This window comes from Ovis aries, chromosome 3 (genome assembly GCF_016772045.2).
Source record: "Ovis aries strain OAR_USU_Benz2616 breed Rambouillet chromosome 3, ARS-UI_Ramb_v3.0, whole genome shotgun sequence".
NCBI lineage: Eukaryota > Metazoa > Chordata > Mammalia > Artiodactyla > Bovidae > Ovis > Ovis aries.
Genome location: NC_056056.1, coordinates 96,673,144 through 96,699,700, shown reverse-complemented (window position 1 = coordinate 96,699,700; position 26,557 = coordinate 96,673,144). Strand labels below are relative to the sequence as shown.

General features: G+C 45.4%; 1 protein-coding gene across 2 annotated transcripts in view; it reads right to left on the bottom strand.

The window, feature by feature from the left end:
- Nucleotides 1–26,557, bottom strand: part of HK2 (hexokinase 2) — a 68,041-nt gene that overhangs the window by 37,797 nt on the left and 3,687 nt on the right. For both annotated transcript variants that reach the window (XM_015094476.3, XM_060413925.1), the window contains exon 2: nt 5,997–6,159. In XM_015094476.3, coding sequence (XP_014949962.2) covers nt 5,997–6,159 — 163 coding nt within the window. The remainder of the gene's footprint in view (nt 1–5,996; nt 6,160–26,557) is intronic.

Here is a 26,557-nt window from a genome sequence, read left to right as displayed (position 1 = left end):
CAACTCTGCACTGCCAAAAGCAAAACAGGTAGGGGGAGTTACAGACAATAATTATTGGGGCAAGTGGAACTCTCATACAGCATTGGTGGGAGTATAAAAGAGCTTAACCACTTTGGAAACCAAAATTCAAACCATTTTGGTCCAGGAGTTTCTTATGAATTAAACACATCCCAAACCCTATGATCCAGAAATTCCACTCTTAATTGTTTACTCAAGAAAAGGAAGAAAATGGAAACATTTCCACACAGAGGCTTGTGCAATAATGTTTATAGTAGCTTTCATCACCTTAGGGGAAAATTGGAAACAGCCTAGGTGTCCATAGAATTCATGTCATATAGGACGCCAATCACCCTAGAGAATCAGCAACCAAAAAGGAACTACTGATATACACAACATGGATAAAGCCTGCATTATGATGGGTAAACGAAGCCTTGTATAAAGAGTAACTACTGTATGATTATATATAGGGAAGTTCTAAAACAAGAAAAACTAGTAATACATGTGGATTTAAAACAGGGACTGCTTCTGGGGGTTGGGGACAGGAGCTGCCTGGGAAAGTGCACCAGGGAACTTCTGGGCTGATGGTAATGTTTTCTATCCTGATAGATGTTGTATTAAATAGGTGTATGTATTTGTCAGTTCATCATATGATATTTAAGGTTTGCATCTCGTATGAAATTTTACATCAAAAGATAAAAGAGTAACATTGACCTCCAGTTAATAATAAGCACACCGAGGTTTTAGGGTTGAAATGAACTGATTTCTGCAATGCACTCTGCAATGCCTCAAGTAAAGCAAGCTAGACTGAGAGACAAAAGGATAGAGGAATGTGATAAAACAGATTTGGTTAAAATATAAATGTAGACTCTAGGTAGTCTGTATATGGATGTTCATTATATTGTTCTTTCAACTTCCTAAAACTGTCTTAGAGAAAAAAAAAAAATCAGGAGCATTTTTCATATATATATCCTGTTGACACCAAATTTAGTCACCAAGCAAGATATTTTTGCTATTATTTAGTTGCTAAGTTGTGTGACCTCATGGACTGCAGCGTGACAGGCTCCTCTGTCCATGGGATTTCCCAGGCAAGAATACTGGAGTGTGTTGCCATTTTTTCCATCAAGTGATCTTCCCAACCCAAGGATCAAACCCTCATCTCCTGCACTGGCAGACAGATTCTTTGCTACTGAGTCACCAGGGGCAGACCACAATCCACAGGGTTCCAAAAGAGTCAGACACAACTTAGCAACTAAAACAACAAAGATATCCTTGGATCATTTATAAATATTTCATTTTTATCTGTCCCAACTATTTTTCTTTGCACTGCATGGTCTACACAACCTATGAAGCACAGATACTTTTGAGTCAGCTGCCACGGGGTTCTGGCTGTTGACATTCCCTTCCTTCTCACAGAGAACTCAAACAATAATTTAGAGGTTCTTTTTTCTTGTGTGTAATGGAGGCCTCCATCATAAATGAATGGCCTGACACTTCCTGAAGTCTCTCCCACATTCTCTTACCAGGCCTCTGATTACCATTACATAGCTGAGACCTGACTTATGAAAGCTGGAACTCAGTCCATGCTCCAAAATGCAGGACCACCAATGATGGGGATGAACCCTCACACCTGCTCCCTGAGCAACAAAAATCAGTGCTGGGTGTGCACCTTGCTGTCTCGGCTACATATGACTGGGTTTACAACACACCGAGAAAGTTACATGACTGACTCCCCCTTAATTCTGAGAGCCAACCCTCTGATGCTTCTTTTTACAAATGAGAAAATGGAGGATTGTGGTATAAATGAACTACTCGAAAGCATACAACTTGAATTCACAGTCTTTTAAACCTAGAATTCTAATCTTTGCCCCTTACCACACACTGCCCTGAAACCACCTCTCACCCCTGGCAAGAAATAGCCAATTTTACAAAGGCCTGACCAGGACAAAACTGGGTGAGGAGCATTTAAGATAGTGGCTTTCACACTGCAAGCTGAAAAAAGATTAGTTAAGTCCTGACTACAGACGGTTCTAAAGTAGATAAGATAATAGATGTGTCATATTTAAGAATAAACATTAATTCCTGAAACTCGTTTCAGTTGTCTATCAACATTCCTATGCATGAGTTTCTTGCTGTGAGTATATAGTCCAGAAAAGTTAGAGAGCCACTGACTACGTCCCTCTAGATCACAGCTTTAGATCTGAGGTTTAATTTCCCAGATTAGAAAAGTAACACTGGAAAGGGCTGATCAAGGTGCTGAAGAAGGCTAGCCTGGATCAGGCACCACTTGCGCAAGGCCTCTAGCCCTCTGCAGCAGAGAAGCACAGTCACCACCAGCAGCAACAGTGTCTGGATTGCAGCCTTGACCAGCAAGCAGGTGTGCAAGCCAAGCCTCACCGGCTGCGTGACACATCCGGAGAAAGGCAGTGGTCCTGCACACAGCTCTCCCTCGTTTCTTCTCGCAGCACTTTACAAAGAAGAATCTTCATTTTGACAAGTTTTATTGACTGAAGAGTTAGCAGTCCTCTCTACCACCTTCCAGAACTCACAGCCCCCGATTAACAAAACATAAAACCCAAAGCCTTGATGTTGACCATGTTCAGTTATATTTCCTCATGCTCCCCTCCCCAGTTCAATTTTCTTTCTCTCCAGAAGCAACCCTATCATTTATCCGATGCACATTTTCCAGTTTATACCCTAGCAATTTTAGGGTGTGTACATGAGCAACATATAGCATTGCTTGGAGTGATTTTTTTTTAAATTACATTCAACTACTGTGAGGTACATGTCCTGCTGTTTTCATTCATTTTCTTTCAGATGTATCCATATTTATACACTTTTTTTTGGTAATATGCTACATAGTATCCCATCACACACAGTCTATAAACGGTCCCCAATACACTGTTATTTACAAGCAGCACTGCCATGAACATTCTTAGACATGTCTCCTCGAGTTCATATGGAAATTTGTTAAAGGTATAGTTGGAAGTAGAATTACTGAGTTGTCATATACACATATATGTAGTCACTGCCAACCTCACAGTCCAGGCAAACCCTACCAATAACTTAATACATGTCCTTAAGACTTTACACACCTGTACACACACACACATACATATATATGATCTTAACATGAATTTAGATAAAACTGTCTCATGGTTTACGCTGGGTTACAGAGGACTGTTTTCTGCATTAATTGACCAGTGTCCAACTGATGGACATTATGGGTCTTTCCTTCATTACAGTAATTCAAGGAACTTCACACCGTGACACAGTAGTTCCAGGATGTGTAGAACAGACCGGAACTATCGGATCTACCTCTTATTTTTACAAGGGAAAAAAGGCTGGGGTGAGAAGCTGGCCCACGGACACCTCAGGAAGTGAGAAATGATGGGGCTGGGGGCCCCATTTCCTACAGTCTGGTCTCCAGTACTCTAGGGGTCACCTGCTCTGCTTAAGTGAATAAAAGATTCCAGTACACAGTTGGGGCTTCCCTTGTGGCTCAGACTGTAAAGAACCTGCCTACAATGCAGGAGCCACAGGTTCAAACCCTGGGTTGGGAAGATTCCCTGGAGTAGGGAATGGCAACCCACTCCAGTATTCTTGCCTGGAGAATTCCATGGACGGAGGAGCCTGGCGAGTTACAGTCCACTGGGTCACAAAGAGCTGGACATGACTGAGCAACTAACATAGTACACAGTATTCCTTTTACACGTTAGGCGCTGTCTCCATTAGCATGGCAGAATCTGTGACCACACAGTATAGCGATGGGTTCAAACTCTTAAGAGGCAAGGGGAGATCTCCATGCTCCAGTCTCAGGAAAGCAACAAGAACAGAAAAAGCTGGTCGCATACCTAGTTCTCCAAAATAAGCTTATTCACCTGCCTATAATCCAGGCCACACATCCACCCCTAACTCCATTTTAAAAAACTTTAACTGAGCATGTGCGGCGTGCTCTGTTGCTGAGTGGACAGGCTCACGTGTGCACATACGCACATAATGGAACAAGCGCCGCAGCCCCGATGCCTCGCCTTTGGCATTTATGAGTTTGAATCCTGACTTAGCTTCTCATTAGCTGTGTGACCGTAGACAAATTATCTGACCATTCAGGCTCCCAACTCATCTTTAAAAAAAAAAAAAAAAAATGTAGGTAAAATTTGTACATATCTTATAGGGTTTTGTGAAAAGTAAATAAATTACTACCTTAAGTGCTCAGAAAAATCCCAGTATTTATGATACTTGCTTAGTGCTAGTGCCTGAAACAAAGACAAGGTCCCTGGACTAAAAGAGCTAGCAAATTTATCAGAAGGTCAAATAAAAACAGTAAAAGCGGGTGTGGCTGCCAGTCAGAGGAAGTGGCAGGCAGAGGAAATGCACCGTTCCAGAGGGCACACAAGAGACACAGGAGAACTGGAGGAGGCTCCTCAACTCAAGGAGCTCTCTGAAAGGCTGAGACACACTCACTCACAACACTCCTGGACAAGGCCACACCCTCAGCGCCGGGCCCCAGGGCTTTAGCAAACACGTATCTCTTTCAGGGACTGTAGAAAGGTGAGCCTCAGGGACACAGACATGATGGAAACACTGAAAGCATGGCCAAGGCCGGTCCTGTGCCTTTCCCCCCCTCTGGACCTTCTCTGCAAATACAGATCTTCACCAACCATCGCCTTCCTGGCCTCATCTCCTCTCACGTGGAGACTCTGTACTTCCTAGTTCCTCCACTACCCTGGCAGCTGCTTCCAGGCTCTTTCTTTCACCCTCTATATGCAGGTAGCCATCACGCATCCTTCACTCCTCATGGCCCCAGAGACACTTTAAAATGGAGGGCTGTCATGAAGATTAACTGAAACAAACTGTGTGCCAAGTTTGTCTGCAGAAAGTACTGGCCCAACTTCGTTCCATTCCCTTCTCTGAGGATGCTGCCACCCTGGGACAGCTGTGCTCCACACCCTGGTATGATCTTTGAATTCTCTCTGGTCTCTGCCCACTACATTCCACCAGGGCCATGCCCCGTGCTCTACTAACCACCCATCACCCCACACGCACACACACTCTACATAAACTGCTGACAATGTGCGTTCCCAAGACAGCTCTGCTCACACCTCTCAAAAACTTTCAGCTACTCCCCAGTGTGTATCACTGAAGCCAGACTCCGTGTCTCAGGTGTGCATGCAAGGTTTCCGAATCTAGCCTGAACCCACCTTCCGACTTCAGTCTCCCCATGACCCTCATCTCCAGTTTAGTTAAATCACGTTTGGGGAGGTGCATCATGAAATACAGACTGTATCCAAATAAGGGGATAAAACAAAGCTTGACAAGTTCTAATTGCACAATTTCAGAGACTTTCATACCTTAATATGTACCATGTCTCTTTTACATTATCCCAGGTTTATTTGGATTTCTAGTAGTCTTTATTCATGGAGTTCAAGAAACAATCTAGAACAATCTGCACCACAATGATTCTCCAGCAAGCCTGTGGAATGTACCAGTTAGGTGGGCTCAAGAGTGACTGCCATGGAGTATGGCCGTAAGCATTTTAGGCATATTTGCTGTTTATGACCCTTACTGTATGCAGTCTCTGTGAAGGTATAAAGTGAAAGTGAAGTCACTCAGTCGTGTCCGACTCTTTGCGACCCCATGGACCATAACCTACCAGGCTCTTCTGTCCATGGGATTTTCCAGGCAAGAGTACTGGAGTGGGGTGCCATTACTGAGCCATGGATGGAATCAAATGGCCGATAGCAGTACCCCAGCAGGAATGATAAAGATTTACTTCTCCCTTGACTGCCAGGCTGCCTCCTTTCCCAGTCTTCCCCTCTATCCCATGCCACAGACTTCCATTCAAATCCCTACATGCTTGAATTAGCCAGCGTTGGCTTCTGAGGCTTAAATCCAAAGTACCATCACTGATGTATATAGTTCTTTGGGTCCCTGAGCAAAGTCATCCAAGTCCCCCCCAGGCAAAGGAGCTCCCAGACCCCTCCCCGTGGGTACAGTACCTGTCCCGTCTGGAGTAGACCTCACAAAAGTAGGCAGCATTTTTACTGAAGCGGTGGGGTGAGTGGTGGCTCCAAGCCCTTTCTCCATCTCCTTACGAAACCGCTTAGCAATCTCCAGAAGAGTATCATCAGAAAGACGCATGTGGTAGAGATACTGGTCAACCTGAAAAAGAGGAAAGTGATATATATACTAAATTAATTATGGTATTCATTTATGTCATGGAACATCATTCAGCTTATCAAAAGGGTAAAATCTATTAGGTACAGAAGATTATTAAAGACCGTTGAACCAGAATCTGTGACAGGACTTTGTTTAAAAAAAAAAATAACTAAAAATTAAAATTAGAAAAATGGTCTAATTTCATTTCTGGAGAATGGTGAAGACCAGGAGAAAGTCCAACTAGGGGGGAGGCCCATCTCTTGTCCTGTGCACTCAAGGCCAGTTGTGCCAACCCTACTGCCCCTCACCATAGGCCAAGCAGCCATCACCTCCTCCCTAGACTAATAAGCGTCCCTGATTCTACTTTTCCTTCTGCCAGCCATTTTCCATCCCCAGACAGAGTCTACACTATTCCCATGCTTAAACCCTTTCTGCGACCTCCCATTGGCACCAAATCTGAAACCCTCCCAAGGCCCTACCATACAGCCTGGCCTCGCCCACTGTTCATCTTACCGCTGCCTCTGCACTCCTTGTGCAGACCAGCCTTGGCTCAGTCCCCCAGCACACCAACCATGCCCTTCCCTGCCTGCAAGACTGTTCACACAGGCCACTCAGCACCTCACTCTGCTCTTCATCTACAGACCCCTTACCAATCCTTCAGCTCTCTCTGCACAGAGTCCTTCTCGGATCTCCCTAATAAAACAATCAGCCCTCCCTGCTTTTTCTATGAACTCAGACTTTTCCCTTCACATCACCAACCTCAATTTGGTAACATACATTAGTGTCCAAAACATAAGCACCAAGGGCAAGAACCATGACTATTTGTTCACGCTTGCACCCCTGAAGCCCAGCACAGTGCGTGACACATTGACAGAGGCTTGATACACATCGTAAAGCAAAGGTCCTCCCCCATCCTCAGAGGCAGAGGTGGCTCTCCCTAGTCATTTGATTTATCTTGTTTTCAACATAAATTTCTTTGAACTTTTCCCAGATTTAACACTGGGAGAAGGAGAAACAACAGGAGTCCCCCTCAGACAGCCTGCTTCTTGAAGGCTCTCATCTGCTCTGGCTCTGGATATTCCCAGTTTTCTTCTATCAGAAAAAGATCTGATAGAAATCCATACAAGGAGGCACTCAAGTTTCCACAATATCCCTGTTCTCAGCAGGAACGTCCAGGCCAGGTGGGTTGCTGGCCATGGAGATGGGGGTAGAATCAGGACCCTTAGACCAGGCTACAGCTATGCCCTCAAGGTATGAGGGTGGTGGGCCTGGTACTCCCAGCCTCATCAGCAAACTGCGGGGTGAAGTGACCTTGTTCTTTCCAGCTCCCAGACTTCAGGATTCCCAAGGGAATCCTGACTGGCTTGGTTTGGCTGATGACCACCACCACTGTTACTCCTGTGGGACACAGAAGTAAACGCCCACCTGTCCTTTGCCCAACTCTGACCAAGAGGCATAAACATTTATAATTAGCTTTCCCTGACAAATGTGCTCATTAGTATTAACAGACTGTTCTATTTTCCGACACTTTTTTTTTTCAGATCTTCTTAGAACCAAACTTTTTTGGTTCTAAGTTAAAACCAAAGGTTTTAAACAAATTTTGAAGCTTGAGATTCCCAGAGGAACAGCAAAAGTTGTTTAATACTTTAAGGAAAGAACAGACCCATTGCCCTCTTTTGGGTTGGGGGGGTGGGAAGAATTAGACAGAGAGCGAGAGAAACAGTCCTCTTACTCACAAGTTCTCTCTTGCAGGCCACATCCTAACTCCCTGTGGGGTTTGGGGTCCATCCCTCTCTCCTGAGGAATTATGAGATTGGCCCTTCTCAGATCATTTCAAACATCCTGACCACTACTAATCTTTCATCATTCTTCTAAAATCCCACAAGCTGAAAGATCAGAGACTGGATAAAATGCTGAAAGAAGCTGTAAGCAAGACAAAGAAGAGACTGTGGTTAATCAGCCCACCCCTCTTCGTAACTGCATGGCTAAAATAGAACAAAATTGACAGACACAATCCTCACGTGGGATGGAAAAGGACGAAGCAGGGCTAGAGTAGTGAAAGCCCCTCAGCCACTTCTCCACTCCCTCCCCAGCCAGCAGAGGGACTAGGCTTGTCATAGAGAGTTTGAAATATGCAGAAATGAGGATATCCCCAAGTTCCCTTGGTGCCAGCATTTATTAGAGAGCTACCGTAGACATCTAACTCCTTTGGTCTAAATCAGAAAGGCTTCAATCATCCACTCTATTTCCTACTTTCAGGTTCATGGCACCTCAGGTTCATGGCAAACCCCCTTTTTGCCTTAGCCTCCCAGGTCTGTGGGGCACTAGCCCCCTTCCCTGAGCAGGGTCACTGATCTGGGCTTCCTACAATACTGGGGAGCCAGGGTGTTCCTGAGGAGGTTGGCCTCCCCTACAACGACACGTGAGGCTCCCAGGAGGAAAAAGCGTATAGTCTCAGACAAGTCCTCTCTCTCCCTATTGGCACAATGGGAGACAAAACGCAGGAGACTCTGGGCCCAGAGCAACTATAATCACCACAGAGGCCTCCTGCTTCAGACTCAGTGACGCCTGGCTTGGCCGAGGAACACATTAGGGCTTAATGCATCTCAGTGCTAATGTACAAGTCCCAGCCACCAGACCAAAGGCTAAAGCCAAGCCACATCCAAGTCCAGCCTCACAGGCAACAGTAATAACAGCAAACCCTTCAGCTAAACCTGTTCTCAAGGTCTTATACCCATTAACTCATTGAATCCTCACTACAACCCTTTGAGGTGTTATTTTCTCCATTCAACTGAACGGGGAAGGCAACATGCCCCAAATCACACAGATGCAAAAGATTAAGCCAGGACTGGACGGGGCAGCCCACCGTGCTTTTGTCCACTCTACTAGATGAATGCCCCTCTCTGCTGAACAGCAAAGTCAATACGGCTCAAATGGCACTACAATGCGTGCAGGCTGGCCACATCCACTAAAGGCCATCTTCTGAACCAGTCATCCCACCACACAGACACGCACAGGGCTGCCCTGGCGGGTCAGAGGGCTGCAGACATATCTCTGGACATTATCATGATTTTGACACGTGACTAAGTTGGAGCTCCTGCATTACTGCTGCTGCTGCTGCTGCTGCTGCTAAGTCGCTTCAGTTGTGTCCAACTCTGTGCGACCCCATAGACGGCAGCCCACCAGGCTCCCCAGTCCCTGGGATTACTACTTTCCCAAAAAGAAGCGAGGCCCAGAAGTCTCGCTGCCACCCACTCCTGCTTCCATAGATGGCTCCAGATGTTCTGTTGTGGGAAAGCTGAGCCTGTGGTGCTGCCCAATTAAGGAGCTGCCCTATCACTTCTTGGAGTGTGAGCTCATGTACACACAAGACCAAGTTAGGATGGCATAATTCTACTGTGGTCATGCTTAATTTAACTTTGATGTTTAAGCTGCTATAAGGCTTGTTGGAAATCTAGTCAACACTCCTCATCCTTAACTCTCAAAAGGACCTAACAAGTTAAAGGGTCAGCCTTTACTCAAATCATATTGCCCTTTACCCAAGAGATTATAATCATTCTTCAGTGTTCAGTAACAGATGAAAATGGTCATGATGATCACCATTACAGTAGCTAAACATTTACCAAGTATTTCTTACCTCCCCAAACCCATCCTACAAGTTTACTGACATGAAGTTCATTGTTCTTTTGTAAAACTTCTATATCGCTGTTTTATAGCTCACTTGGTGAGAAGCACAGGTGTCTGGCTCTGAAGCCAGGCCCTTCGGCCTCTCACCCTCACTTTTCCTGTGGACCCTCCTCATCTGGGTGGGGACTCTCTGCTCTGCAGCTTCTTGGATGACCTCAGTACTTGATTTATCATCAAAGTACTTTGATTTACATTTCCATCAGATGAGACCAAGAAAAAGCATACGGGACAGTTATGAAAAATGCAACTACAGCACCTTGGCCCAAACTTCCTCTCTTTGGGCCATAATGATGGACATGAAGATGTATCCACCCTGAGTTTCTTAGGGCCACTGAGGAAGGAATGATTAATCACCTGATGTTATAACTTCCTAAACACACCACTGAGGCCCACCAGCCTTGGCCAGCACTGCTGCATTGAGTTGAGGGTAGCCAAGGGAAGCAGGAGTCGGAAGCAAGAAGCAGCCTCCATACGAAGACCTTTCTCCTGGATTGGGAAGGAAGTAAATCCAGAATCCCGCCAACTGTCACTCACAGTGCAACCCGAAGGAGGGAACACAAGCAAGGCCCAAAGTCATAGGAGAATGTCATTTAGGAGTTCCCAAATGTACACAGCACAGTAACGCTATGGCTAAAAAATACTAACTCTTAGAAAGAACCTTGGGGTAATGACAATTCAAAATCCCATTGAACGTAGACAGCATTTGAGTTTATCTCCTTTGTCCCTCCCACCCCAATAGGCATCAGGCTATTAAATCTGAATGCTTCCAAGCATGACAGGCTCCTCACTTCTCAAAACTGGTTAGCTTCTACTGTTGGTCAGTTCTAGTTGTTAGAAATTTCTTCTCTGCGATAAATCTACTTTCTGATAACGTCTGTCTATGCTCTGCCGCTTGGGATAAGAGTTTCCGAACTTGGCTAAGAATCTCAAAGATCCATTCCAGACTAATCAAACTGACACCTTTTTTACTGTCTGGGTGCTCCCCTCTCCTTGGATTGGTATCTACCTTACCAATAATGTGATAATAATGGACTGTGTTCTAGTCAACACTGTTCAAGGTCATCTGTTACCACTTGCTGCCTGGGATCTTTGAAAGTCGGTAGTTAGGACATTAGGCTAAACTGTGAAATAATTCTTCATCAATCCTGGGTGTTGAGAGTTGCAAAGACAAATCTGAACTTGTTGGGGAAAAAGTTTCAGTTATTGGAAGCTATCACAGTAGAATCATTGAGGTTGGCCCTTATTTAGTAGCTGGTGGTGGGGAACTATAGGCTGTGGCATCAGAAAAATCAGGGTTCAAATCCCGGCTCTAGCATTTGTACAGGCACCTGAGTCCCAGTTTCCTCCTTATGAAACGGGAGGACTAACACTCACAGCAGAGTCACTAGCATAAACGGCGTGGCAAATGTAAAGCTATCTATTAATATCTAACCTTTTTGTCTATCCCCTTTCCTCTTTTTCTCCCAGACTCCCCTGTGCCAAGTGGAACCTTCAGAGGATCAAAGACATTTCTTAACCCTACTTAGTCACACTGGGATTAGCAAAACAGGAGCTGTGTCCCCAAATTCTTCCTTCTCTTTTTGTGGTGTGTGTGTGGCCGAACACCCTGGATCACTTCTCTTTAAATCTCTATTAGGAAAAAAGATGGAAAGGATGGGGTGTTCCAGGCTGGGGATAAAGAGGCAGGCCAGAAGCAAAGCTTGGTTGCGGTATGAGAAGGTCACTTGCTTAACCAGAGGCTAGGGTGTGTATTAAACACAGATAGTAGCTTTAGACACATCTATTTAGCAATCTCAAGATTAGAAATTCCTCATTGGGCAATTGTGGTCAATTTCTTTCTTCGCATAACACACTAGTCTATGACTGCCTCCTCTCTAGAACTGTGGGTTCAGACAAGAGAAGTTCTAAAGAGAAATTGAAAACAAGCAGGACCCTGTGGAGCCTTCCCAGGTACAAAAGCCTTTCCAAGTCCCCTGTTCATATTTGCAGGAAAAAAGGCATCGACCTCCTAGACTTCTCCAGAGTTCTAAAGAACAGATTCAAATAGTTACTAACTAGGGAAGGGAGGGAATTTGGAAATGAAGGAGGAGCAGCCTAGAAATAACAGTGCAGCAATAAAGCAGGGTCCTGGTTCCTCCTCAAGGGATACACATAACAATTATCTCTTGAGTTCTCCTGAGTTTTTTCTGCAAGAACTAAGGCCCCCATCTAGGTGGAGAATAGTAACTTCAGGCTTAGCTAAAGATAAGTAAAAGAGAGACTGAAAAAGTTGGCTTTAAACTCAACATTCAAAAAACTAAAATAATGGCATCTGGTCCCATCACTTCATGGCAAATAGATGGGGAAACAATGGAAACAGTGACGGACTATTTTCTTGGGCTCCAAAATCACTGCAGATGGTGACCACGGCCATGAAATTAAAAGACGCTTACTTCTTGGGAGAAAAGCTATGACAAACCTAGACAACATATTAAAAAGCAGAGACATTACTTTGCCAACAAAGGTCCATCTAGTCAAAGCAATGGTTTTTCCAGTAGTCACTGTATGGATGTGAGAGTTGGACACATAAAGAAAGCTAAGTCTCAAAGAATTGATGCTTTTGAACTGTGGTGTTGGAGAAGACTCTTGAGAGTCTCTTGGACTGAAAGAAGATCAAACCAGACAATCCTAAAGGAAATCAGTCCTGAATATTCATTGGAAGGATTGATGCTGAAGCTGAAGCTCCAATACTTTGGCCACCTGATGCAAAGGACTGACTCATTAGAAAAGACCCTGATGCTGAAAAAGAATGAAGGCGAGAGGAGAAGGAGACGACAGAGGATGAGATAGTTGGATGGCATCACCGACTCAATGGACAAGAGTCTGAGTAAGTTCCAGGAGATGGTGAAGGACAGGGAAACCTGGTATGCTGCAGTCCATGGGGTCGCAAAGAGTCGGACACGACTGAGCAACTGAACAACACAGCCAAATGGAAAGCTCATCTCCTTAAGTGCCTACAGTTTCCTCCAGACTAGCACTAAAAGGAGAAGCTGTGTCATAGCCACAATGCAAGGAATAGAGGGAGCAGAAGATCGCTGTTGCAGAGGCTCCACTTCAAAGTGTGAAATGGCTCAGGTGTGGCAGACACAGCCCCAGTTAGGTATGAGGAAGCCCAGAAAGGAAAGTCCTGGAACTGAGAGCCAGAAAGGAAACTCACAGAAACTGAGGTCAGGGGAACAGCCTTGACCAAGGTCGCAGAGCTGAAACTAGAATCTGGATCACTCAGATCCCTTACTATAGTGTCAGAAATAGTAAATGACAATCCTACCCCAAGCGTCCTCAGGAACCGTTCCACTGTCATGTTGCAGGCCAATTTCAACTGAGTGACCTTCCCTGAGACCAACCTAACAGGTCTCAGAGAGGAAATGGTCCTCATCAAACTACTTACATCCAGAAAAGAACAATATTCCAACGTTGACGGTTTGTTACATAAAGTGCCATAAATCCTACCTTGAATACCTTAAGAGGTCTCAACACCTTAAATTTCAACATCTAAATCTGTAAGATTCTTTTCTATCACTCAATTGCTGAATCCCTGACCCAAGCTTCTCCCATTTTAAGCCTTTGTTGAAAATCAATTACATGCAAAGCACTATAGTATACAAGAATATAATTTTAAAAGAAATCAATTGCAGAGATAGTGGTGATAGTTGTACAATAATGTGATGTCCTTAATGCTGCTGAATTATACACTCTAAATATATATACAGTGGGTCTTTGAACTACACACAGGTTGGGGTGCTGATCCTCCACTGGAGGCACTCCTTATATATAGTTCACATCCACAGATTCAACCATGAATAATGCAGTGAGACAGTACTATAGCACATTATTATTGAAAAAATCCACACATAAGTGGACCCGTACAGTTCAAACCCATGCTGTTCAAGGTTCAACTGACGCGCACACACACACAAATGTTTTTTAAATTTTTTTAAAGAAATCAAGCTTCTTATTCTCTAGGACTTCATTGTAGACTCAGTGTTTCTGAAAAGAATGGAAGATGGGTGTTAATGTAAAATGGCCCATGCGAAGTGTCACAGGTATGAGTAAGTGGCCTGTGAGACTAGCATTCAGAGGAGATTGCTTCTGGGCTGCTGCTGCTGCTGCTGTTGCTGCTAAGTCGCTTCAGTCGTTTCCGACTCTGTGCGACCCCACAGATGGCAGCCCACCAGGCTCTGCCGTCCCTGGGATTCTCCAGGCCAGAACACTGGAATGGGTTGCCATTTCCTTCTCCAGTGCATAAAAGTGAAAAGTGAAAGTGAAGTTGCTCAGTTGTGTCCGACTCCTAGCAACCCCATGGACTGCAGCCTACCAGGCTCCTCTGTCCATGGGATTTGCCAGGCAAGAGTACTGGAGTGGGGTGCCATTGCCTTTTCTGGACTTAATCCTAGTTACCTTTAATCAAGCAGTCACAGGAAGGGAGAATCATAAAGATCATCCCATTGCATGAAATTGCTGTGTTGTTCACTGGCCAGTCCATTCCCTACAGGCAACTTACAGGGAATTTAGTGTCAGGAAGTCTTGCTGCCCAGAGTCACTGTACTTCCTGATACAGGCCAATGAAATTAAAACAACTGACTTAAGAAGAGTCGGTTTTGGTTGTTGTTGAGGTTTTTTTTGGTTTTGTTTTTGGTTTTGTTTTTGGGTTTTTTTTTGGGGGGGGGGGTGGTTTGCTTTGGCTATTAGGAAGCTCAGGGCTCTGTACTCAACTTTAATCAACTAAGTTTTAATCATTCCTGCCTGTTCCGTGACTCTTATTCTAGAAGTCCTTTCAATGAAAGTTAAACCGTATCATCTAATCCTTTTAGTAAGCAGGCAGAAAATAAACAATACATGAACAAGCAAATGCTCATCAGTCATTCCTACAGGATACACCATCGTGGTAGAAGGGCAAATTCAAGTGACCAAATTGGATAAGAAAGCAACTCCATAAGCATAGTTGGCCTGGGGACACAGGGACACCCTGAGGTACTGCTGTACTGCCAAACTGCTTTCTCCAGCCTTTGGGTATTTCTGATTTAGTACCTAGAATCTTCTCTCCAAGAGCTGCTGGATGAACACTAGCTAATTCCCATGTTTTAGATTCTTCTAGCCCCCAAGCAAACCAACTGACTGAATTTCAACTTTCCTGGCACTTCTGTATTTGTCCCAAAGATACAATCAGGTGTATATATATTAAATAATATCTAAGGACAGACTCCAGGGCTCTATAACCTAGTCTCCTAGGAAGAAAGTTAGGAAGGACCACACCCCACTGAAGTGAAGGACTTTGGCTAATTTCATCTACTTTAACTCAACTACAGTGAAAACAGGGCTGGAGGGGCAGGGGCAGGGTATTCTACAGCAATGAGAATGTGCCACCTGTCACTCCATGCCTATGGAGATGAATCTCACAATATAAAGTTGAGTAAAAGAAGCCAGATACAGAAGGGAACAGATCATATCATATGAGTCCATTTATAATAAGTACAGAAACAGATCTACGCCAGTAGAAGTCAGGATAGTGATTACATTTAGTGGGGGATATACTTGCTGTTGGGACTTCCCAGCTGCCGCTAGTGGTAAAGAGCCTGTCTGCCAATGCAGGAGATGTAAGAAACTCCGGTTCAAACCCTGGGTCCAGTCCTTAGGTTGGGAAGATCCCCTGGAGGAGGGCATGGCAACCCACTCCAGTATTCTTGCCTGGAGAATCCCACGGACAGAGGAGCCTGGTGGGCTACAGTCCATACCATTCCACAGAGTCGGACACAGCTAAAGCAACTTAGCATGGAGTATGAAAGTGAAAGTGAGGTCGCTCATTCGTGTCCGACTCTTTGCGACCCCGTGGACTGTAGCCCACCAGGCTCCGCTGTCCATTAGGTTCCGCTGTCCATGGGATTCTCCAGGCAAGAATGCTGGAGTGGGTTGCCATTTCCTTCTCCAGGGGATCTTCCCAACCCAGGGATCGAACCGAGGTCTCCTGCATTGCAGGCAGATGCTTTAACCTCTGAGCATGGAGTATATGTAGTTGTTATTAGGGATTCCTAGGTGGTGCTAGTGGTGAAGAACCTGCCTGCCAATGCAGGAGACACACGAGATGCGGGTTCAGTTCCTGGGTTGGGAATATCCCTTGGAGAAGGAAATGGCAACCCACTCCAGTATTCCTGCCTGGAGAATCCCATGGACAGAGGAGCCTGGTACAGTCCATAGGGTCGCAAAGAGCCCAACATGACTGAAGTGACTTAGCGCATACACACACATACACACACACACACACACACGCATGCTTGCTGGTAATAATTTGTTACTGGATCTAGGTGGTGGTTACTTAGTGTTCTCAGTTCTCTATGCAAATTATACTTCACTTTAAAAATAAAGGAAGGAAAACTGACAAGGTTCTGACTAGGTCCTAGTCTTTGGCACATGGTAGGGAGAAAGAGGTCAAATCGGAGGGGAAAGTCATAACTTAAATGTAGCCACACACAGCCTTCCGGTGACTCTATGTGCTAATATATGCTTACAACTTAGTTTTGAAAGAATTTCATGTTTTCACATTATTCCTTTGCCAGTGTTTTACTGCAAATCATTGACAAGGAAACCAAGGTCTGAAGAAGCTTCCCCAAACCATAGGCCAAGTTCCTAACAGGTCCCGTAACATCCAGGCCAGATGAATGCCCTGACCTGGGGCACAGGTGTGCGCTCATCCAGGGAAAGCTAGGTAACTGCTATCTGTGACCTCATTAATACTAATGTCTTCACAGACTCCTCCTGGGAGGACCAAGTTTGTACAAACAGCAGCAGGTTTACCCTGTAAAGTTGCCAAGCCAAGGCCAGATGTTCCCGATAAGATAACAACAACAAAAAAAGGATAAGTTGGGGAGGAAAAGACACAGTAGATTCTGGATTCTTTAAGGCTCCTGTCCTCTGAAATGCAGCTAACCAAAAGCTACAGATCTGCCTTGACGCTTTTTAGATGGGACAAAGCAGACCCCCACTAGGGTCATCATGCCACCTCAGGGAGATGGCAGCTGACACCTCACAGCCTGGAGGGCAGGGTGAGTGTGGAGCCAGGCTCACAGGCCACTCCTCCAGGATCCTGCTGCGCGTGAGCCACAGGGTTTCCTGTTCTTCCAGTTCTTGCTCTCAGCTGCATCAAGTTACAGCCAGACAGACTGCAGGCAACAGCACCTGTCAGGGGGCCAGGAGACAGGCCTTTGGATCCCTGTCCTGGGACCCTCCTATCCTCAGACTATAGGACATCAGTTCAAAGGAATAACTTGTCCCAGGTGTGCATGACCCTGCAACAGTTCTTTTTCCCACACATACTGACTGCTAAATTGAGTGTGCCAGGCACTTAGGATACTGGGATAAAGGAGATCCTTCTGCCTGCAAGTGCTCAGACTATCAGTAGGAGGCAAATATGTCAACAACTAATTACAAACTGAGGCAGTAAGGACAGATGGTAAGCAGCTTCTTTCACTACAATAAGATGTAGATTCACAATCACTTAAATCGCACACATCAATACAATTCTGAGTTGTTTTTTTTTTTTCTTGAAAAGGTTAGAGATGTGTGTTGACCCTGTACCTAGAATGTTCTCCTACTCTGGCCTAACAAATTCCCAGTTGTTCTTCAGGGGCCCAATACAAATGGCCCCTCCACAGATATCTTCCCCAAGTTCCCAGCTGGTTATACCACCTTTTGACTAAAAGGCGTCTCTTGCTGTCACTGGTCCCAGAGGACTGCAGGCACTGACTGCAGGTTCTCAACTTCGTGTCTGTGATACCAGCCTTATTTCAGTATTGAGATACAGCAGGCGCTCCAGACACAACTGTTATGGGGATACAGAGGCGCAAAGGGAACACCAAGGAGCAGAGTCAGAGAGTAACAAGCGCTGGCCACCGCAGACTGCCCCAGTGCTCAGAGCCTGGCCTTGTTCTTCAGGCCTGGGCCCACGCTGCATGTGATCCTGGCCGCAGAGCTTCCTCTCCGTCTACCTGGCTGCCCTGGCCTGTCCCCCAGATCCCTTACTCTGCCTCCTCTGGACAGCCCTATCCCAGGGACCAGACTCTGCGCCTGAGCCCAAATTCCCACAGGGGGATCTAAACTCCCCATTCCTGTGTGCTGCCCACTGTCACTTGCTGGATCAAACCCCTCTGGGTCTGTCCCTTTGTACCATGTCCAGCCCCAGACCTTCCCACCCACCCCTGTCACACCCACCATAAGCAGGGCAACCACATATCCCAGTTTGCCCAGGATAATCCGCCCGGTGTGGTAGCAGCGTAACTGTTAACAATGTCCCCTTTTACTCTCAAGTGATACAGTCTGGACAAAAAAAAAATACGGGGTTATCATAGGAATAGGCCACAGAGCAAATTCTGCTTGTGGTTCTTGGGGAGCCTACATCTGAATGATGGGAAGAGCTCACGCTCACTGCTGAAAGGAAACAGGATGGGGCAGAGCATGGAACTGGGTTCCTGGCTGGTCCCTTAGTACAAGACACCTGCTTTCCTCACCTGTAAAATGAAGGGTTTGGACAAATGAGCTCAAAGGCCTCTTTCAATGGACACCAGCTTCATAACCCCATGAAACTGAAAGACAATTGGCCGTCCCTAGTTGTCCCAGGCAGCCCCATGCTGGGGCCAGAGGCCAGGGCTCCTGAATCAGACCGCCTGGGTTTGAATGCTGGCTTGCCCTTGAGCAAGGCACTGCCCTTTCTGTGTCTTGATGTCTTCCTCTGACTAATAGGCAGCAATAATGGCTATCCTGGAGGCTGCCTGAGGTGGCTTGAGTTGTGGTCAAGTTCCTAGACAGAGTCCAGCACTTAGTAAGTGGTGCACGTTTGCTATTTTAAGGCCTTTGGGAATTAAGGGGAAAAGCGAACTGATAGGAAATGGCTGGAAGACTTCATTAGAAGCGGTTGAAACAGGAAAATTTGGGAGGAAAAAGTCCTTCAAAGGGGAAAAAGGAAAAGTGACAGCTTCAAATTCCCTTATTTAGCCCAAATTAAAGCTGTTCAATAGCTTATCTGGCTTCATTCCTTTTTCAGACAATATGGAGATGCCAGAAGGAAGAAGTTGGGAATAAAGCCTTCCAAGAACATAGACCATATCCAAGCCTCCAGGACAGGGCTGCTAAGCTGAGGAGAGAGAAGTAGGCTGGGTGGGTAGGTACCAAGGTTTCTCAGAGCCAGGTCCTCAGACCTGACTCACTCTCTTCATTAACTCCAAGATTATTCTGCCAACAAAGGTCCATATAGTCAAGGCTATAGTCTTCCCAGTGGTCGGGTACGGTTGTGAGAGCTGGACCATAAAGAAGGCAGAGTGCCAAAGAATTGATGCCTTCGAACTGTGGTGCTGGAGAAGACACTTGTGAGTCCCTAGGGCAGCAAGAAGATCAAACCAGTCAAACAAAATCTTTTATTTTAAAAGGAAATCAACCCTGAATACTCATTGGAAGGACTGATGCTAAAGCTGAAGCTCCAGTATTTTGGTCATCTGATGCGAATAGCCAACTCATTGGAAAAGTCCCTGATGCTGGGAAAGATTGACAGCAGAAGAAGAGGACATCAGAGGATGAGATGGCTGGATGGCATCACTGATGCAATGGACAAGAACTTGGGCACACTTAGGGAGATGGTGAGGAAAGGGGGGCCTGACGTGCTACAGTCCATGGGGTCCCAAAGAGTCACACATGACTGGGCAACTGAACAACGACAACAGCGCCGCTCCAGGGAAGGACTATTAAGGAAGTGCTTAGAGATCCACAGACAACAGTGCAAAAAGCATGGCACTTCCGGGGGAAAGGAGATTTTCTAGCCATGACAAGAGGCTGTACAGGAATGAGACAAGTAGATCATGGGTCCCACACAGAGGGTCCTCTCTGGCTTTGTCAAGAACCCCAGGCACCCTAATGTCAGAAGAGGCCAAACTAGACAACCCCAAATCTGTATATGAAGGGCAAAGATCTCTTTGCTGAGAACCAAGATGTCCAGGGACTCTATACTCAATGTGCCAAAAAAAAAAAAAGGGGGAGAATGACCATTCACTTCACTGAAACTCCAGGGTTAGTGCGGCTGAAACCTACTTTGACCCAGCTGTATGACTCAATAGCACAAGGCACCTCAAGTGGTTCCCCCAGTGGGAAGGCAGAGTCTGCGGCAGACTGAGGAAGTGTGAGCAAGCATCTCACAAGCCAACTTCAGCATGCGTGGCCTCAGCAACTGCCCTTGGAACCTCTGCAATTCTGCCCTCCAGGGGAGGTACCAATAGAAAGGGGACCAGGCTTCTACAAGGAAAAGAGGTTTGAACTAATGCTATGACTATTCAGTGCAACTGTGTCTCTCATGACTTCCCAAGGAGAACGCTTCAACTAAGGCACACCAAAACAGCCCAGGCATCCCAAAGACCCACCCACCCAATGGGGTTGCTACTTCCTCCCCAGAGGATCAGGAGCAAAGCAAGTTAGAAGAAGAGTTCAAAAGTGAGTCTCCTCTGCCCAGGGAAAGAGAAGGTTTTAGGAGTCGGAGGGAACAGTGAGGACGCTTCCTTATTCCTCACCTTTAGGAACTTTCCAGCCTTCTATCCTCCCTGTCCTCTGCTCTAATCTGACATCAGACAGAGAACATAAATGGGCCAGAACCCACCTGCCCTGAAAGCTCTTAGAAACAGGGCCTCTTTTGCTCCCACCCAGATGGGCAGCACAGTTGGGTATCTGAGAATGTCTTATGTACTCATATTTGACAGCTGTCTAGGAAATCCCACAGAGGAACCTGGCGGGGGCTACAGTCCATGGGGTAGCAATAAGTAGGACACAACTCAGTCACTAAACCACCACCAATATCTGCCATATTAAGTGTTGACTTAATGGCACAACTCTAAGGACTTCACATATATTCACTCTCTTAAATCCTTACAAAGAACCTATTAAGGTGTTATCCACTCTCCATTTCACAAGTAGAAGAAACTGAGGTCTAGAGAGGTTAAATAACTGGCCCAAGTTCACACTGCTGGTTTGTGGGGAGCAAGGATTCAACCCCAGGAAGCCTGGCTCTACTTCACCACGGAGACCCTCCCAGAGACTGCTGGACTGTCCCTCAGTGGGCACCAACAGCCCCTTTCCTCTGTCCCCAGCAATAGCAGTTTCACCACCTCACAGGCCTGTCTTGCTCAGAAGCCTGGCAATGCCTGGCCTACAGGGAAACCCCAACAAAAGTCAGAGTGAGATTCTCCGGGGGTCAGCTGAGCAAACTTCTCTCCCACGGCTTTCTGGAGTGCTTACCTTGCCCACAGTTTTCTGGTTGAAGACAGAAAAACAGTAACTCAGGTAACCCACACTTCAGCCAGGGGCCATGGACAATTACTGTGGTCTGCAGACCTCACTGTAAATTCACCTTTTGTAAAAGGCCACGTCCCCCCATGACTATCCCACGACATGGGACACTAAGAGCGAAGAACTATGGTCCTCATCACAGCTGCTACTAAGTAGTATGACCATTTGGCGATGCACTATAATACTAAAATGAGGGATAGACTACTCTATTTGATGCAGCTTCTCCTGATGTAGCTTCTCAATCCATAGATACTTGAGGGCAAAAAAGTCTTTTTTTTTTTTTTGGCGGGGGAGGGGAACCTGTCCTGGGCATTGTAGGATGTTTAGCACCATCCTTTGCCTCTGCTTACTAGATGCAATAACACATCTTCACCCACCTGCTTATAACAACCAAAAATGTCTCCAGACAACACCAAAGTACACCTGGGGGGCAAAATCACTAATAGTTGAAAACCATTGCTCTAAAGGAGTAGTTTAAAAACAAATAAACAAAAACACAGTCTTTGCCCCTGTAAATTGGACTAGGAGAAAAACTCTTGCTCTTTATGATAGACTAGGTAGCCCCTCACAAGATTATCCAGCCCAAAATGTCAACAGCGCTGAGGCTGAGAGAATTGCTTTAAAAGTAAGCAGAAATAGCCACCTGTGATCTATGGCATGAGATATTAACTCACAGCCAATGAACTCTGATTTGCTTCGCCAGGTCTCCAACCCAACTGCTTTGGAAAGTCGAAGATAACATGCAGTGTTGGAAAACAAACCAAACTTGCTGACTTCAAAACTTAACAGTGATAAAGAGGAACCAGTTATCAGGAGTCATCTTTTAAACCGGAAGTATCTGAACAAATGAAGCCAGTTTTCTGGGGTTCCTGAGCTCTTTTAATGTACCAGATCTCCTTACTAAGGCTGCTAGTTTTTGAGAAACCTGTTAGGGCTTGTGCTGTTTTGAGGCCCCCTGGAAAATGGCCCCTGCCTGCCTTCAAACTCTTCAGGGTGATAGAAAAGTTCAACTTTGAAAAGTGATACATAAAAATATATATTGGCTTTGTCTGAGGAGGCTCACAGAGAATATTAATTCATTCAGGAGTAAAGAAAAAAGTGCTTCTTGGCCACTCTCTGAAATATAAATTTGACAATACAAAACAAATGGATGATGAGTAAAAGCTACAAAGTAACATTGTAAAAATTTTTTCCAAAAAAAATTTAAATAAATTTAAAAAGCATATTAAAAAAGTTACAAAACATTCCTGTTAGCGTCACCTGTCTTCTGAGCAGGAAAGGGGCTTAGTATTAAGCTACTAAGTACTAAGTTAGAGTTGAACAAATGGGCCAAATTGTACCTACGTGTCAATGTCAGTTAACTCAGCCAAAAATAATCTCGTGTGTGCCTGAGCTAAGTTGTTTCAGTCCTGTCCAAGATTCCACGGACAGAGGAGCCCGCCAGGCTCCTCCAGGCTCCTCTGTCCACAAGATTCTCCAGGCAAGAATACTGGCATGGGCTGCCATTCCCTTCTCCAGGGGATCTTCCCGACCCAGGGGTCGAACTCACATTTCCTGTGTCTCCTGCTTTGCAAGCAGATTCTTTACTGCTGAGCCATTAAAGTTTAATCAATCCTTTTACTCCCACACTTTCATCCCCTATCTGAAGATTAATGACACAGAGTAGGTGCTCAAAACTACCAGTCAACTCCCCATCCCATGGGAATAACTCCCACAACCCTTCAGCAGATGTAAAGTATCTATTCCTGGAGCCTTATCTCACCAGAGAGCTGAAAGGTATCTTAGTTTCAATTTTTGACATACTATCTAGAGGGCCTTGTACACACAGCAGATTCTCAAAAAAACATTAAACTCTCATCTCTTGGGGGTTCCGTTAAACCTTTCTGCTTCCAAGATATTTCCCCCTCTCATTAAGTTCAGAATTGAAAGCTACCCTTCATTAATCTAGTGAAGAGCCTAAATTAACTATCTGTATTCCAAGACTGCGTGTCACCAGTCTATGCGTATTGAAATAACTGATTAGTGACTAAATGCATTCTTCATTTCACTCCCATGGTAAATCCTGATTCTCATCCTTAGGAGACCAAAAAACCCTGTATCTTATATATTAATTATAGTTCAATTAATTAAAAGAATCCTCTAAGTCCCCAGACAGGACACAAACCTTTGACTGCTAGAAGACAGGAAACACTTGTCTCTCTCCTTCCAACTCTGGGCCCCCCTTTCTCAGGATGAGCCTCACACCATGCCTCAGGCCTTGATGAGGGAATAGCTCACGATCCAATGGTCCGCCCTTCCACTCCCCCTTCAGTCCAGTGCCAGCACTTCCCCCAGATGCCTCTCACCCTCCTCCTCTTCCTGCAGCAGTTACTCAGGTTCTTTTTCCTGAAAGGTCTACTCCTTTCTTGCATTCACTGAGCACCTCACTAGTGGCTACAAACAGGCTATAAAGGTGAACAGCTAGGATTCTCCATTCTCGGAAACTACCAACTCCAGTGTACAATGGGATGACACAAACGCCACACAAAAGCATCTAGTGTGAACAGGTGTGACACGTAAGGGGAATGGAGATGCAAGTCTCGGGAATGGAAGATAGAGAAGATGAGGCTGATGTGGGAGCTGGGGTCAGAGGGCAATCAGTGCACAGTCTTTTTTTTAAGTATAATTGATTTACAATGTTGCGTTAGTTTCTGGTATACAGCAAAGTAATTCAGATAAATATATATGCTTTTTCACATTCTCTTCCTTCATGGTTTATTATAGGACATTGTTTAAAGCATTTTTTAAAACGTATTCATTTATTTATTTTTGGTCATGCTGGCTGTCTGATACTGCACAGGTTTTTCTCCAGTTTCCCGGAGCAGCATGCGGCCTTCTCATCGCTGTGGCTGCTCCTGTGGCGTGCAGTCTTCGGTAGCTGCAGTACACGGGCTCAGCAGTTGCGGCTCCCGGGCCCTAGAGCACAGGCTCAATAGTTGTGGTGAATGAGCCTAGTTGCTCCGCCACATGTGGGGTCTTCGGGGATCGGGGATCAAACCCATGTCCTCTCCATTGGCAGGTGGAACTTTTTACCACTGAGCCACGAGAGAACCTCTATTACAGAATATTGAATATAGTTCCTGTGCTATACAATGGGACCTTGTTTATCTATTTCATATATAGCTTGTATCTGCTAACCACAAACTCCTAGTTTCCTCTTCCCCACTCCTTCTCCCCTTTGGTAACCGTAAGTCTGTTTTCTGTCTGTGAGTCTGTTTGTTTCACAAGTCCATTTCTGTCATATTTTAGATTCCACATATAAAGTGAGGGCTTCCCTGGTGGCTCAGAGGTTAAAGCATCTGCCTCCAATGCGGGAGACCGGGGTTCGATCCCTGGGTCAGGAAGATCCCCTGGAGAAGGAAATGGCAACCCACTCCAGTACTCTTGCCTGGAGAATCCCATGGATGGAGAAGTCCATGGGGTCGCAAAGAGTCGGACACGACTGAGCGACTTCACCTTACCTTACCTTACATATAAAGTGATAGTACAAGTGCTTAAAAGGCTTCTGAAATGATCTAGTCCAACTCTAGAAAGAGACTAGAAACAAACCCCACGAGGCCTCTGAAGCAACCCAGAAACCAGCTGACAAAGGTATAGCAATCAGAAAAGAAATTCAATTAAATGAGTCCAGGGATTCCAACCAGAAAAGTCAGAGAGTACTGGTGCCATTAATCTGACCAAGAAGAGAGTTAGCTGCATTCCTGGACATGCTGGATGAAGGTGCTGCCAGCGTCCAAAAGTGAACACAGACATAGACCAGGATGGAGTCTTCTAACGGTCCCAGAAGCAGGGAGTGTGGTCATGAGCAAGGGCCTCTGGAACCCAACTGGCTTGGCTTCAATTCCCTGCTCTCACAAAAAAGTTAGTGACCTTGAACAAGCCACATGTGCCTCAATTGCTTACCAGTAAAACAGCGATGCTGATAATAGTATCTACTTCATGGTGTTCCTGTGAATGTTAATGAGCAGCTGTAAAGAATAAATGCTAATAACAAGTGTAAAGAGCTTAAAACTGCCTGGTACACAGTAGATGCTATATGTGTTTGCTCTTGAGTTTCAAACTGTCAAATCAGCAAAAGTGAGCAAATAACCCTTACTCTCCCTGGTGGCTCAGAGGTTAAAGCATCTGCCCGTGATGCGGGAGACTCAGGTTCAATCCCTGGGTAGGGAAGATCCCCTGGAGAAGGAAATGGCAACCCACTCCAGTACTCTTGCCTGGAGAATCCCATGGACGGAAGAGCCTGGTAGGCTACAGTCCACGGGGTCACAAAGAGTCAGACACAACTGAGCAACTTCACTTCACTTCACTCCTAACAGCACAAAACACTGGACTTGTCTATCAGGAGACAAGTGATTCCGATGGAGCTAATTTTGGGCAGATGAACCTAAACTTTCCCTGCCTCAGACAATAACCCAGAATATATAAAATGATACAGATTTCAGAAGAGTTCAAATGAAGGCCTTTTCAAAAAACTCTAAAATTCAAGCTTCAACCTTCTCTCCTAATTCTTCCTTCAAGGATCAACTTTTAAGAGTTTAAGAGTCACTGCTCTATGTTCCCAGGTGGCACTAGCGATAAAGAACCTTCCTGCCATTGCTGGAGACGTAAGAGACATGGTTTAAAAGATGTTTACAAAATATTCTTTCTGATTCTCTTCCTATTTCCCAAATGTAGCTGGAATCAAACAGCTTTGCTCACCTAAGTTCAGTTCAGTTAGGTTGCTCAGTCGTGTTCAACTCTTTGCGACCCCAGGAACTATAGCATGCTAGGCTTCCCTGTCCATCACCAACTCCCAGAGCTTGCTCAAACTCATATCCATTGAGTCGGTGATGCCATCCAACTATCTCATCCTCTGTCATCCCCTTCTCCTCCTGCCTTCAATCTTTCCCAGCATCAGGGTCTTTTCCAATGAGTCAGTTCTTTGCATCAGGTGGCCAAAGTATTGCAGTTTTAGCTTCAGCATCAGTTCTTCCAATGAATATTCAGGACTGATTTCCTTTAGGATGGACTGGTTGGAACTCCTTGCAGTCCAAGAGACTCTCAAGAGTCTTGTCCAACACCACAGTTCAAAAGCATCAATTCTTCAGCACTCAGCTTGCTTTATAGTCCAACTCTCACATCCATACACGACTACTGGAAAAACCATAGCTTTGACTAGACGGATCTTTGTTGGCAAAGTAATGTCTCTGCTTTTTAATATGCTGTCTCGGTTGGTCATAGCTTTTTTTCCAAGGAGCAAGCGTCTTTTAATTTAATGGCTGCAGTCACCATCTGCAGTGATTTTGGAACCCAAGAAAATAAAGTCTCTCACTGTTTCCACTGT